Source organism: Corylus avellana, chromosome 3 (genome assembly GCF_965113065.1).
Source record: "Corylus avellana chromosome 3, dhCorAvel1.hap1.2, whole genome shotgun sequence".
NCBI lineage: Eukaryota > Viridiplantae > Streptophyta > Magnoliopsida > Fagales > Betulaceae > Corylus > Corylus avellana.
In genome coordinates this window covers 15636975-15652013 of record NC_142492.1, presented here as the reverse complement: position 1 = coordinate 15652013, position 15039 = coordinate 15636975, and the positions used below count along the sequence as shown (strand labels likewise).

At 36.5% G+C, this 15039-nt stretch overlaps 1 protein-coding gene and 1 long non-coding RNA gene across 2 annotated transcripts; one reads left to right on the top strand and one right to left on the bottom strand.

The window, feature by feature from the left end:
* Window positions 1–1898: 1898 nt before the first annotated feature.
* LOC132175084 (uncharacterized) lies at window positions 1899–8332 on the bottom strand. The gene is made up of 3 exons (XM_059586902.2): window positions 8192–8332; window positions 2598–4272; window positions 1899–2350 (listed from the first exon to the last, which is right to left on the bottom strand). Exons 2-3 carry the CDS (start codon window positions 4267–4269, stop codon window positions 1998–2000), a joined length of 2025 nt encoding a protein of 674 aa, XP_059442885.2. The 5' UTR covers window positions 4270–4272; window positions 8192–8332; the 3' UTR covers window positions 1899–1997.
* A 2371-nt stretch (window positions 8333–10703) lies between these two features.
* Window positions 10704–11252, top strand: LOC148586850 (uncharacterized). Its single transcript, XR_015911644.1, has 3 exons — window positions 10704–10772; window positions 10929–10995; window positions 11139–11252. It is a non-coding gene; the product is annotated as an uncharacterized LOC148586850 (long non-coding RNA).
* Window positions 11253–15039: the final 3787 nt, after the last annotated feature.

Below are 15039 nucleotides of genomic sequence, written 5' to 3'. Positions count from 1 at the left end.
ACTAACTAAGCATAGGTAGCTTAGTTAGAGGGTTAATTTGGACTTTGGGTCACTAGGGACAACTAGAAGGGCATTTTAGAAATTTCAGACTGTCTGACTAGACGTACGCTAGGGTTATCGGACATACACTCTTGTTTGTAGCAGAGGACGTATGCTAGGGTTGCCGGACATACGCTCCTATTTTTAGTGTGAGCGTGCATGGGGACCACCATACGTACGCTGACAATAGTACAATGTACTCTTTAAATAGTACATGGCGTACACCCCAATAGTACTGGGTGTACTCTACTTTTGGGTTAACCTCGGGATAATACCTGGACGTACGCTATAACCTTTGGACCGCTGGGTAAATAGTACCAGACGTACGCCCCTATAGTATCGGACGTCCGCTACTTTTCAAAGTAGTTGGTGAGCATCTTCAGCTTTTCTCCTCTATAAATACTAACCCTACCCTCGCCCTTTTCTCGTTCAAACTCGCCCCCAGGCCCCCAGAAACCCTTTTGCGAATGTGTTCTTGTGAGATTGTGTGTTTTGTGGAGAAGGAGAGGTATTTTCTTGAAGGTTGCTTCTAGGAGGTAACCATCTGCGCTTAACTTTTCTTTCTAAGTCGTTATACTCTTTTAATGCTTTCTAGAGTAGCTTAGACATTGGTTTGAAACTTTAGACATGTTATACCGTTGATCTTGTTTAAAGTTGGGCTTAGCATTCCATTGTGTTTTCTATTGAATGGAGACCTTATTTGGAGAAAGGAGGTCTTAGAAATCCATTTAGATGGGTTTAGAAGCAATTTTGGAGGATAGGGGGACGTTTGGAACACATAAGGTTCTACCTGTAACTTTCTGGGCGGACGTACGACCTCGAGCCCAGACGTACGGTCAGAAGCATTTCAAGAGAAATGTCATTTTGACCAAGTCGTCTGATAGCCTCTGTTTTCATGTTCTAGGTAAGCCTTTACTGATGTGCCTTACAAGCCATGGTCTTTCATTCACGGTGGGCCTTTGTTTTGGGCTTTGTAAGGGGAGAAGTATTTTGTCTCACCAATATATATATATAAAATACGTAAATACTAAAAACTAAAAAAAAAAAAAAAAAAACTATATTGAAACAAGTGTTACAAGAACTCAAAAGACAAGAGTTACGAATGATAAATTAATGTTATTGTTGTTAATGTAAAAATATAAAAGACTTGTAACGTTCATGATCTTTCTCTATAAATAAGAGTATTGTACACAATCAAAAATATAAGAAAAAATGTAATCATGAAAAGGCTTTGATGTGTGGACGTAAAGTATAGGTCAAACCACCCTAATTCTCCGAGTCTCTCTTCATTGTTCTCATTTTATCGATCGTCCCTAAATTTTAAGTTCTAATACACTAGTATAGGGGACAAGAAGCCACCCTTTGACTAAATGAGGATGGTCAAACCACTCCAAATGGCCCTAGGTGGCCGAAACCACCCTCACAGAGCTAAGGAGTTGGTTTGCCATCACCTTTAACCATATATGGGGTGGCCCAACTATCCCATGATTATTGGGGGTGTTTGAGAAGAAAAGTAGAGAGGAAAGAGAGGACGGAGAAATGATGGAGTGGGAGAGGAGAGAAATCATAGATGCATCATGAAAAGAAAAGAAAAGAAAAAATCACTTATAATTAAACGTAAATGTTAACAAAGGTCTTGGATTAAAAACAGACCATAACTCGCATCTTCATATAAAAAACATGAAAATTCGAGTCTTAAAATCTAAATGGGCCCAAATGTGTAGAGGGTACTGAATATATTTTATCTTACTTTTACTTATGTTGTAAAAAAAAACAAAAAAAAAAAACTCCTACCGTATGTATGCATGTATGCAGACATGTGGCCGAAAGAGGGAGCATTACAATGTCCACTTCTGAACTAATTACAGCTCAATAATATAACTATCGAGCATGGCTTCTATATAATACAAAATTCATACAACATATATATATACTATTTTTTTACTTTCTTCACAAGTTCATGGGCTATCCCTGCATTCAAGGGGCATATCCAGCCAGGAATCATCCAAAAGTGGAGCCGAAGATTCCGCCGACTCAGTGGGCCATTCAGAAGTAACATCAATTTCATCAAATATAATGGGTTTACATTTTCCATCCCTGCTATGTGCTATGTGTAACCAAAGATTGCAGTGCACAAAAACCATATCATTGACTCTTTCCATGTCCACCCTGTTCCTTTTCTTAGTATGCATGCTCTCAAAAGTGTTCCAGTTCCATCTACACCAATGGGAGCTGCAAGGTTGGCTCAGTATCCTTATTGCAGCTCTCTGGAGTGTGGGGATCTCATACCCATATCCTGCCCACCAGTCACCTAACAATGCATGACAGCCAATTAGACGTTAATTTATTTTTCATTATATCTCCGTACAGTGATGGATGAATTCACTATTAAATTTGCAAAACCAACATATGGGGTCCTACAAATCTAATAGTAAATTTGCAAAAAAGATGGTTAGGAAAATGACGCATAATATAACTCGTAAAGTAAAAGAACAGACAAATCAATCAGTTCCCCTTATAACAATGAAATTTTGATAGTAATTGCTGCTTACACATACCTGGGGCGTTCACTGTCCTTCCCATGATTGCAAAATCAGTCCCAAGGGCACCTTGGGCGTTGATGTATACAGGATGTTCTTTGGTGATTTCCATTTTCTCTTTATCTGTTGTAGCCATCTTTAACATGGCTTCTTGAAACCCATTTCTCATCCTCAAATCAATCTTAAAGCTTGGATTGTAAAAAATGGAAGGATTAAGGAAGGCTGCTGCAGAATGTAAGGAGGAATGAAGCTGCATATTCCATCTCCGATCAATTATATCCCAATACGGCATGTAACTCTCTTCAATGCCCTTATAATATGTCTTGATTGCAACCTTTGCCCTCTCTATTGCTTCAAACATATAGCCCATAGCAGGCATGTCCCCATCAACAATCCGTAAGATTTTAACTAGTGGCTCAGAAACACTTACAGCTTCATGAGCATACTTCCAAAATCTATCTAAATACAACAAGGACTTCATAGCTTGTGCATCGGGACGTTTACTGTAAATGGAGGACAACCACTCTGCATGTGAAAACATGTGCTTCAAATTGTCTCCCTGAATCACAATGGACCTCAAGGAGAGGAAATTTGTCACAAATCTAGCGATTCTTGGCCTGATCAAGTCCCTTCCACAGGTGAATTTTCGCATCATATTCAAAGTCCACGCATTACTATAAATGTACCTTGTGATGCTCTTTGCCTCCTCCAACACTGTAGCCACCCACTCTTGTTTACCAATATCTTCTAACATCTTATTAATACAATAAGAAGCACAAGGAGACCAAAACAATGAACTGTACTTGGACATAAGAAGTCTACCCGCAAAAACGTAACTGGCTGAGGTATCTGTTATAACTTGAACAACATTTTCCACACCAACTTCTGAAATAACAGACTCGAGCAACTCAAACAAGTGAGTTGCATCATCTTCATGACCTGATATGTCAACCGACTTCAAAAATAGTGTCCCCTTTGGGCATGTAACTGAAAATACTACAATTGATTTGCTCCTACGATCAGACCAACTATCACACAAAATTGTGCAACCTGTTTCTTTCCACTCATCTCTATATTTCTTGTAACAATCATGTATATCACCTTTCACTCTGTCCAAAAGAGTAGATCTCAATTTTTCATAACTTGGGGCTTTGTAGCCCACTCCATACTCCGCAATAGCATTTACCATTTCCTGATAATACATGGATTTAGCAGCACTGAAAGGAATAGAATTGTGAAAGAAAAAAACAGCAACTTTTTTATCTGCATCATCCTGTTTTTGCTTTTGAGCATCATCTACTGCTGGCTGTCCACTTGGTGAATGGCGTGGAAATAACAAAGACGGACAGGTGCTTCCATTCTGTCCACTAGATCCATGATTAGGCTGGAAGCCACCACTAGCTGAAGAGCTATTTTGTTGACCATTAGCTGCTGCTGCCCGATCAACCTTTGTTTTCTTGGGAGTTTTCTGTTTCTTGGGAGTACTTAAAATACTTTGGATATGGTCGCGCACATCAGCTGGGACATCAGCACAGGGGATTATATCTTTGTTTTTTATTTGAGCCAAGTGAAATTTCATCCTGTATACCCCTCCACTGAATTCCCGTTGACAATAATTACACCTAACCTTCTGTCTGGTTGCATCAACAAGGACACAGTGTTCCCAACAGGCATCTCTTCCTCGAACCATTATCTTTAAAAAGTAAGAAATTCAGTCAGATTATTATTATTATTATTATTTTTTGATTTTCCAATGAATGCATACAAACAGACACATACACAAACATATGTTTCAAGAAGAGTATATCAATATAGCACTTAAGAAACTTGCACACTTTTAAGACTAGCAAAGAGCCAGATCATAACATATGGAAATAAAAGCAAGAAAAAGAAGCAGATTTAGGAAAAAAATAATCTTAAGATAAGAAACAATTAGCTTTCAACCAATTTTTTTTTTTGTCAAAAACAATTAAGATATGTGGAAAATAACATCCATAAGATAAATACGTGAGCAGGTTCTAATAGTTGCATTTATGTTCCTGCAACGAGTATAAACAGCAACATACAGGACACAGCTATGTCAAAAGTATCCCAAGGACAATGTCTTGCTGACTAGTCTACCTTGCAAGCAAGCCATCAAACTCAATCTCGCACTACGTCAATCATTATTCATTATGTTCAGGGTAATTGTCTCATGCCTCCCTAAAATTGTAATTTTGACAATTAAGGATTCGAGTTTTAGCCATGCGAGAAATAGATCCTTCCATCAAGTTTTTAATGGTAGAAGTGTCGGTTGGCATATTATCCACATAAGACCAATGAAATTGTGTCGCATGTATTAAAAGTCATGTCATCATGCCACGTATGCCCATAAATGAAAAAATGCAAAAAAGATAACAGAAAAAAAAAAAAAAAAATGCTGAGAAAAAGACTCCACCCCCGCAGCTTGTTCTAACATATCAGCTCATTAATCAATAGGAATTGATTTTGAAAAATCTTTTAGCCTGAACGCAATCTCTGCAGCTTTTAGAGTGTCCATACTATAGTAACCAAAAAGAACAAGATCATAATCCTTCCTTGCATCACAACCTGAAAGATCTGATCTCTTCCCTTACATTTTTATCATTACAGTATGCCTTACAAGGTCTGAAGCAAGCATCCCAGCATGCTTAGTGAATTACAGTATGCATTTCTTATCCTAAGGTTTCACTAGCTCAGATAAACCTTATCTCTTCAACCATCATACTTCTAGTGAAATATCTTGCCCTCTCTTCATCAGAACGATGTACTATTTATCAAAAGTTAACACTAAAATATCTTTTCTCTTTAAGAAGCAACAGAAGAAGAAATTTGCATGCAATGCCCAAGACTTTGATATTGTTTTCATGGAAAAGAAGTCTAGTCCCTTCCAATTGGCACACATTAAACTTAAAGAACATAAATGCATATAACCTGTTAAAAATGACCCCCATATAGTAGTATAGAAATACTTTTAACAATGATACAAGTTATATTGTAGTTATTGAGTGACCACTTCTTGGTGACTAGGCATACTTAGTTAACTTGAATTCTTCACAATAACAATTGATCTAACATAATGCATAAATTTGATGGTCTGCATTCCAATACGAGCTGTAAACTCTTTACAACTTAAAAGTTCCTTTTATAAGCTGTAAAGACATTTCGTTAGGTCTAGTGTTGGCAAATTTAGTGTCCAAACTAGTTTGGTTGTAAGTCTAGGTAGACTTGTTACATAGGTACTTCAATTGGTGTTCAAAGACTTGGATAAAATTTGAGGAACAGAAGCTGCCGTTCACAATCATATCGAATGATGAAAGTTTTCAAGTTTTAAAATGACTATCTGAGAAGTCCGATCGTAAGTTTGTTTGATAGCCGTTCGAACACGTTCTTCAAGTAATGCAAGAACTGAGATCCGAGAGATTTGATCGCAATTCCAATTGGAAGAATTTTTATTTTTTATTTTTTATTTTTATAATAAGTAATCGAAATATTATTAAAAGCATAAAGTGCTCCCAGGTACACATGAAGTATACATGAAAAAATACATAGCTAGAAGGAGAAAAAAGAACAATGAAATCATAGTAACTAATCACCAAAGAAAAAACAAAAGTCGATGTCCTAAGATACAGAGTATAGAAAAATAACGATTTAATCTACTCCAAAGTCCTTTCATGGTTCTTGAAACTCCTGTTATTCATTTTTCTCCATAGACACCACAAAAGGCACGAAGGCACCATCTTCCACACAGCAGCACTCCAAGCGCTACCGGTTGTCCATCAACACGCACATAAGTCGACTACACATCTATGCATAACTCAGGACCACCCAAATCAACTGAAGAAAACATCCTATTGGGCAACCTCACAATGGAGAAGACGATTGTCTACGTACTCCCCATTCCTTTTACACACACAGTACCTATCAACCACGATGACATGATGTTTCCTTAGATTGTCCGCGATAAGGATCTTTCCTAGAGACGCCAACCAAGAAAAAATGGCCGCTCTCAAAGGAACCTTAATCAGCCACACACTCTTTCCAAGGGAAGAGAAAGCAATCATTGCAATCCAAGACATTGTAGAAGGACCTAACAACGACCAAACCTCTTTTGGAGAGGATACACCAAAGCTTGTTTTAACCTTCTTGTCTCACAAGGCAAAGACATCCACCTTTCAATCACCTTCCCGATTGCAAAATGTTGAAACTAAGGTCTTCAAGGTTTTGAAATCCAAGATCTCGAGAGGTTCAATCCCAATTCTGATCGAAGATAGTTTGAACGGTGGTGTTTCACAAAGAGCCACGAAGACATCTGATCTCAAGCCGTTCAAAGAAGGGTCGATCGCTTAGGTTTTCAAGCGAGATTTGAGACACCTAATCACAACATCATTCAAACGGCCGCTAGCGATAAAACTGTGAAACCCTAGCATGCATTCAAACACATCATTAACCCGGTCGAATGTTGTAGCCTCAAACAATGTATTTTCTAAACCAACTTGTACCTTAAAGTTCAGTTTTTCGAGAGTCTATATAAGCGTCATAAGCCATGATTTTCAAGAGACCTTGAGGCCATTATTTTGAGTTCTTGGAGAGAGCTCTCATGTCCCTATACCTTCATTATCAAACCTTTCCTAGACTTTGTTAAACCACACAAACAAATCAAACCTTCCGCTACCGGAATTCCGAGTTGAAAAGAAAGATTGATAGAAGATTGGCCTGAATTCTAGGACTACTATGGTAGAAAACAAATGGGTCGTTTGTTGGGTACAATTCAGGTATTATTCAATTTCACAGTGGTTTTACTTTTAAAGAGTTCTTTAAAATATTTCCACTTAGTCACCAAATTCCTGTTCATGGTATTGTATGCTTTGTTGGTATTTGGTGATCTTGTATGTGATTGATATTATAAAATTGCTGGTAATTATTGTGATTGTCAAGAAAATATCTATCCATCCCCTCTAGGTGTTATTTGGGTTTGTTGGGTGAATTTCACATTTCTTGAAACTTCAAAAGTGTATCTTCTCCTCTAGTCCTGAACTCCATAAATTATAGCAGATGCTGGAGTATCCCTTCACACATTGGTCCATCACAATCGGTATATCATCTTGGACTCATATTCCATGATCTGCATAACTTACAACGCCAAATGGACTTAGGTAGTCAGAGGTTCCACCCAACAAAATGGGTTCCTCTTTCTATTTATTTTGGATTGGTTTTCTTTATTGTCTTCCCTGATAAGTTCCTTTGTATATTATATACTACCCATTATGGCATAATAACTCCAACGGTTAACTCCAAGTTACTACCTTTCCTTTAATACAAAGGAATTATATATATTTTTTTTCTAAATAATTCACATATTTAGTACTTGATTGACATACTAGTGTGCATTCAAGTAAACATCACTTAATAAATAAGCTTCATAGCCAAATATATAAATCATCAACAGGTTAACATCCCCTAATTAATAGGAAATAAATAAGAAAATGAGACACTATCACAATTAATAAGCTCAAAAAAAAGCTCAATAAAATTAGACCAAAAAAAAAAAAAAATTATATCTTGTGCATGAAATTACTGGAGAGAGAAGCTACCTGGGTTGAAAGGGATCCGAGGAAGAAGAAGTTGTTCTCGTCGGGAGATGAGATTGAAGAGGGAAAAATTGGGATCGGCGATTTGGAGGGCAGGTAAGGATCCGAGGAAATGGAAAACCACGGCGATAAATTAATGGTCCTCGCCAGCCTCTCTTCCGAGGAGGCGTAGAAATCGTCTACTTCGTCACGTGACCTGGTCCACGTGTGGGTTTCAGTTTCTGACAACAAGCGTTTATTTATTTATTTATTTATTTTTATTTTTAGTTTTTAACATTTTTTTAACACAATGAATTCTCGCAAATTTCTTACCAAAAAAAAAAAAAAAAATCCTCTCAAATTATAGACATTCTATAGATTCTAATTGATAAAAATAATTTTTCATCTTATTTTTTATTTATTTTTATATTGTGAACGGATAAATTTATTATTAAAATTGTGTTGAGCTTACATAAGTTTACAAATTTAGTGATGAATTCATTATATTTACAAAAATAAAAAATAAATAAATAAAAGTTAAAAAATAATTGAGAAAATAATGTGTAACATATTTTCATGAAACAATGCCTTCATGAAATATCATTTTTTTTTTCCTATTTCTGGGCTTTTGATTTTTTCTCTTTCATTTTTAAAATGTTTCGTACATATAAATTGCAATGCATATTATTGTTACAAGACATATTCCATGAGATCACCCGGTGTGCACACACAGGAAAAAGATTGGGAAAAAAATAACGTGAAGCTTAATTTACTTCTAAATGCATCCCCGTTTATTCGTTCTTTTTTTTTTTTTTTCAATGTGCTAAGAAAAATGTCAACTGATACTGGACAGCTAAATGGCACAAAACATTTTATGCCTGATAATTGTTTTGTCACATGTTTCCTCTTCTGATACGTGGAGATACCATGCTTGTTCGAATGAGATATATTTGTTTAAATGAGGCTGTGTTTTTTTCTCACATATGAAAGGTTCTATTTAGTTGAAACTACGCCTGCAAACGAGTAGACCGGCTCGTGAACCCGCTCAATATCCGTTTAATTAAACTCAATTTGAAATCGAGTTCGACACAATTTAAGCTCACTCGTTACTGTATAAGTCTGCTCGATTAACAAATGATACAAATCCGGTTCACCCGACTAAACTCGACAAAGGGCTCGTGAGCTCAACCCGATTAAGGCTTGACTCACCTGACAAGCTCGATTCATTTGGGGCTCGTGAGCTCGACCCGTATAACGATCAAATAGCCCGACTCACCCGGCTTGTTAGCTTGACTAGTTTAACGCTCAATTAGCCCGGCTCGCCCGACTCAATTAGGGCTCATGAACCCAACCAGTTCAACACTCGACCCACCCGACTCATTTATGGCTCGTTAGCTCGGCTCGAAATTTGCTCAAACCGACTCGTTTATGGCTCGTTATCAATTTATTATATTCGATACTTCATTACTTCTTATTTATTTATTTGATAGATAATACCATATAATTATCATATGATCTATGTATTATCATTAGATATATTACGAAGTGATTCACGTGATCTCACATTAAGCTATTAGTATAATAATATTAAAAATTAAAATCAATAATGTGTTTATTTATACTTTAGAATCATAATTTAAATATAATCATAAGTATTAACAATTTTTAATATTTATCATTCAAAATTAATAATTTACTAACTTAGTGTATATTAGTATAATAGTATTACATAATCACGTGCTAATCTCAAATTTAGTAATTAGATTCTAAGAATCTAAGCAATTAAAAAACATAGATTCTAACTTCTAAGAATCTAAGCATTTTTTCCATCCCCAAAATCCAATCCTAGTTATTTTTCAAGTATTTTTTCATGAATCCCTAGTATTTTTCAGTAGGTCGATTTCTTTTTATTTGGATTTCAGTTTATTTGATAGATAAATCTGGTAGATTTGTTTTTGGGTGTTCGAATGACATAGAGATAAACAAGAGAGAGAATAACTTATATAGGAGATTGCACAAAAGTCACATTTTGTGTCACTAATAAGGAGCTGACACATCAGCCAATTTCATTAAACTTATATTTAAAACAAAAACTCAACCACACCAGATTATACTATAATAAAATAAAAAAAAAAAAAAAGAATTGAAGTGGCCACCCCTCCTCCACTTTGGGTGGCCGGCCAGCCACCCCAAATCTGGATCTGGGGTGGCTGGCCACCATCCCATGGCCTATGGGGTGGCCGGCAAGCCACCCCAGGCCATGGGAGTGGCCGCGTGGCCACCTCAAATGGGAGAGGGGTGGCTGCCTTCAAATTTTTTTTAAAAAAAAAAAAATTAATTTTTATTTATAATATGGTGTGGTTAGGCTTTTTTTAAAAAAAACTTAAGTTTGATAAATTTAGCTTATGTGTCACCTCCTTATTGGTAGCACAAAACTCACATTTTGTGCAACCTTCCTATATAAATTATTCTCAACAAGAGAAGATGTAGATCGATGGATCCGTTTTCTTAGTCCTCGCAACACAGCTGCCCTGTCCACATACTCTGCAACACAGGAAAGTTTCTTAGTCTGTGTGTCTCTGTTACTTCGTGTCTCTCCGGACAGGTATTCATCTATAATTCTTATTTTAATTTGATCTATTGACTGAATGGTTATGATTTCTTTGGGTGTTCTGATTCTTTGTTGTTGTTGCTTGGATTTGACTGTTGGCGGTTGCTTGGGTGAGTGTTGGATTTGACTGTCATTCTGTATCTGGGACAGGGGATTTCCTGTTTGGTTGAAGTATGTTCCTGGTATCATCTTCAGAACAGACAGTGGACCTTTCAAGGTTTTTCTTCCTCTAATTTCCTTTGTTTCATGAATATTGAGGTGTCATGTGATCTTTCAATATGAAAGGAAAAATGGAAGAAAGTAATAATTATAATGCTGATGTTGGTTTAATAGTTACACTATCAATGTTTTGTCTGGAAGGTGGCTATGCAAGGGTTCACCAAGATTGTCCAGATAATGAAGAATGAAAGACTATTTGCATCACAAGGCGATGATAATCTGGATGATGATGAAGGACTTTTTCTTAGTAAAGTAAATGTAAACTAATGTAAATTTGTGATCTAATATTTTATATATTTTTTTTATTATTAATTACTTTTGGGCTCCTTCAATATGGGCTCTTTTTGTAATAATTTGGCCCAATTTGTGGTATATAGCAAATTTTGATGCCAAAATGGCCCTAAAAAGAAAAAAAAATAAAATAAAAAAGTAAAAGTTGAAAGTGAGCCCAAAAAAATGCTAATTCTCAAAATCAGCAAAAAAAAGGGCCCAAAAAAGCAAAAAAAGCGGTTAGTGGATGTTGGATGCGCTTAACTGCTAGTCGGGCGGTTAACTGCCTAGCGGTTAGCGAAGGTGATTAATAAATTTTACTAACCGCTTAGGCAATTGCGGCTAACCACTAACTGCAACCGCATTTTCACCCTTAATCTAAACAATTAGAAAGTCAGTCAACAATGTGCTCTTAATCAATGTACGTTACTCTTTAGTCTTAAGGGTGTGACAATTGACATTATATACATAATACAATAATACAAACTTAAATGTTATATTAATTAATTGTATACAATTTTTCTCAAGACGTAGCTCAATCAGCTCGGACCACGCCTAATGAAGCGGGGGTCACTAGTTCGAATCTCTCTCCCTCCTCTTGTGCGAACATGTCCAAAAAAAAAAGAAGTTAATTGTATAAAATTATATTTTAACTTAGTGTTATACTTATAAATTAAAAAATTATAATATATATTTATATTATATATAATATATGATATACTTAACGTTAACAAATAACTAGTATAAAAATTTTCTTTTAAGTTTATACTTAATATAAATTATACTTAATATAAATTATCTTTTAAGTTTTAAATTTTTAATACTGGACTTGGTAGTTTTTATATTATGTCTAGCACGCACATCATTTGATCAAAATCATCTATTAGGAATAATTCGAATGAATGACCAAACTATGAAATTTAATTTGGACGGTCAAAATCATTTATCGGTTAAATGGATCCGAGCTCATCTTTGATTACACATGTAGCAGACTAAAATGAAAAAGGTGGTTGTGCGTTTGAAAAACGCTTCAGCTTTAGGCTTTCGAGTTTTGAGGTAACAATTATAAAATGGTTAAATACTAAATACCTCCGGAGTTTTATTATTATTTTTTTTTTCTTTTTTTAGGGTTTGATTTTTATCATTTTTTTTTCTTAGGGTTTAATTTTTATCATAGGAGGTCCTTGTAGTTTTGATAATAGACTAAACTAGTCATTCTCTCAGTTAACTGTTAGTTGACTTAACGAAAATCTACGTAAACCAATCAAATGTTGACACGTGACACTTATTATTATTTTTAAAAAAAAAAATTAAAAAAATTGGGGGTGGCTCTTGCCCATTTGGGGGTGGCTCGGTCACCCCCTTTGGCTAGGCCACCCCCATTTGGCAGGATTGGGGTGGCACGGCCACCCCCTTGGTGCTTAAGGGGGTGGCTTCGGCCACCTCCAGTGGGTATTGGGGTTGGCTCGGCCTCCCCCTTGGAGCCTAGGGGGTGGCAGAAACCACCCCTAATGGTGGTTGGGGGTAGTTTCAACCACCCCCATCTAGCTAGATGGGGTGGTTTCGCCGGCCACTCCCATGGAGCCTATGGGGTGGCCGAAACCACCACCAATGGTGGGGGTGGCCATGACCAAGAGCAACCCCCAATTTTTTTTTTTTTTAAAAAAAAAGTAAGTGTCACTTGTCAACATTTGATTGGTCCACGTGAATTGTCGTTAAGTTAACTAACGGTCAACTGACAAAAGGACTAGTTTGGTTTATTATTAAAACCACATGGACCTCCTATGATAAAAATCAAATCATAAAAAAAAAAAATAAAGCAATAAAACCCCAAAGAGGCATTTAGTATTTAACCCATTATAAAATTAGTAAAACTTCTTAACTGCCCGATTAAAAATAGTAAAAATTGTATCTGCTGTATTAAATGATGGATTACAGCTATAAGGCATGACAGAGTGAGTGTTATATAGTGTTTTTCATGTTTACATGAGCTCTTAAATCAAACGGTCTAAATTGAATTAAAAAATTCTAAATCGTAATCAACGCTCAAGATCATGGAATGAAGTACAGCGCACGAATGACGATGAAAGTGGCTAGCGCGAGTTTGAAAAAAAAAAAGGTTCATCTTTTGAGGCCAAGGTTGTAACTTGTAAACTTGGTAAATTTTTTCAGCCATCTGATTTAAATGAGAAAACATTGTAGCCGTTAGATTTAATGATGGAGTATAGCTGTAAAGCATAACCGGTGTGAGTGACATCTGGTGCTTCTCAAGTCTCCATGAGCTTACTAATCCAATGGAATGTATTGAATCAAAAAAAGCTAAATCATAACTAACGGTCAAGATCATTTCATTTGTAGAAATGGCATAGAGTTCAGCAAGTGACGCACGTGGAGGAAAGATTTTTTGAAATCTTGGTTTTTACGCTTGCACAGTCACCAAGTCTGATGACAGACTATTCATTTAGCATTTTCCATGTTAGTTTTCAGCCGTTCAAAAAAGTTGATCAAATTGTAGCCATAGGATGTGCGTTAGTTTGCAACGCGTTAGAGAAAGTAAGGGGATATGGTGTTTCGCATGACTCTATGAGCGTGCACGTGAGATTTCATTTAACAACTGAGATTAAATCATCATTTATATAGATTTAATCTCTACTCACCCATAACAGATGTTTTATGTATAAATGGGTGTATGGGACAACTTTTATGACAAAAAACAAATCTGCTAGGTTATCTCGAAATGGACCAAATCTAACCGTTTATTTATTAAATAGAAATGAAAAAACAAAATCAAACGGTGAATGTAAAATCTCCCAACGCTCGAGATTAGCAAAATTCTCATCTTTTACTGAGAAGTGAATGCGGAGCAGGTGACTGGCGAGAATTGATTGTTGAGTTGCCAAAGAGTTGAAGGCATGGTTGAAGGAGTAAATGATCCCATTCACTGCATCGCCCTCCCTCCCAACTACCTGTTGGATCATAGATCAAATCATTAAGTACTCAGTAATCTTTGGGTCTAGCCTAATCATGGAAAAGCCTAAGCCCAGAATGGATTCAGGCAACCAAGTCCGAGACCTACATATCTGAGACCCTCATGATCGAGACTCATGGGATCCGAGACCCTTAAGCCGAGACCCATGGGATCCAAGACTAACTCAGGACACACAAGTCTCAGCCACAAGGATAACTCGAATATGTTAAAAGATACAGCTGTTAATAGATAACTGATCATGTTTATTCAAAAGCTGCCATATCTATCTAAAATGCAAATCAAATATATTATCCAACAATCATTTACAAATGTTCAAATCAAGTGACACACGCAACCACCAAATCCTATGATCTTGATCCCCTAAGATCTCGGTGAGGATGATCGCCCAAATCCCTTGTCAATAACTGCATCGCATAAACTCAAGGAAGAGTGGTTCGTTGGTGAAGGGACTTCCACTACTTCATGCCTATAAAAGACAGATGATCTCTTCATATTGAGGTAAGCGCAATTTTGGCTTTTACTTCTGGCTTTGTTGCTTATACTCTCTCTCATTCTGACTTAGGCATCGGAGTGTCTCCGCCGGCTCACCTCCGGTCTCTTCGATCATTCTCTCCTTCTTTGTTGTGTAGTCAAACCACTTGCGTGTTAGTCAACTCAGACTCGGCAGGCGTGCCACGTCACCAATAGGAAAACTGTGCTTCAACAGTTTGGCGCCATCTGTGGGAACTCGATTTTCATCAGTTCTTACTGTCCATTAATCCAATATGGTTACTACTCGTTCTA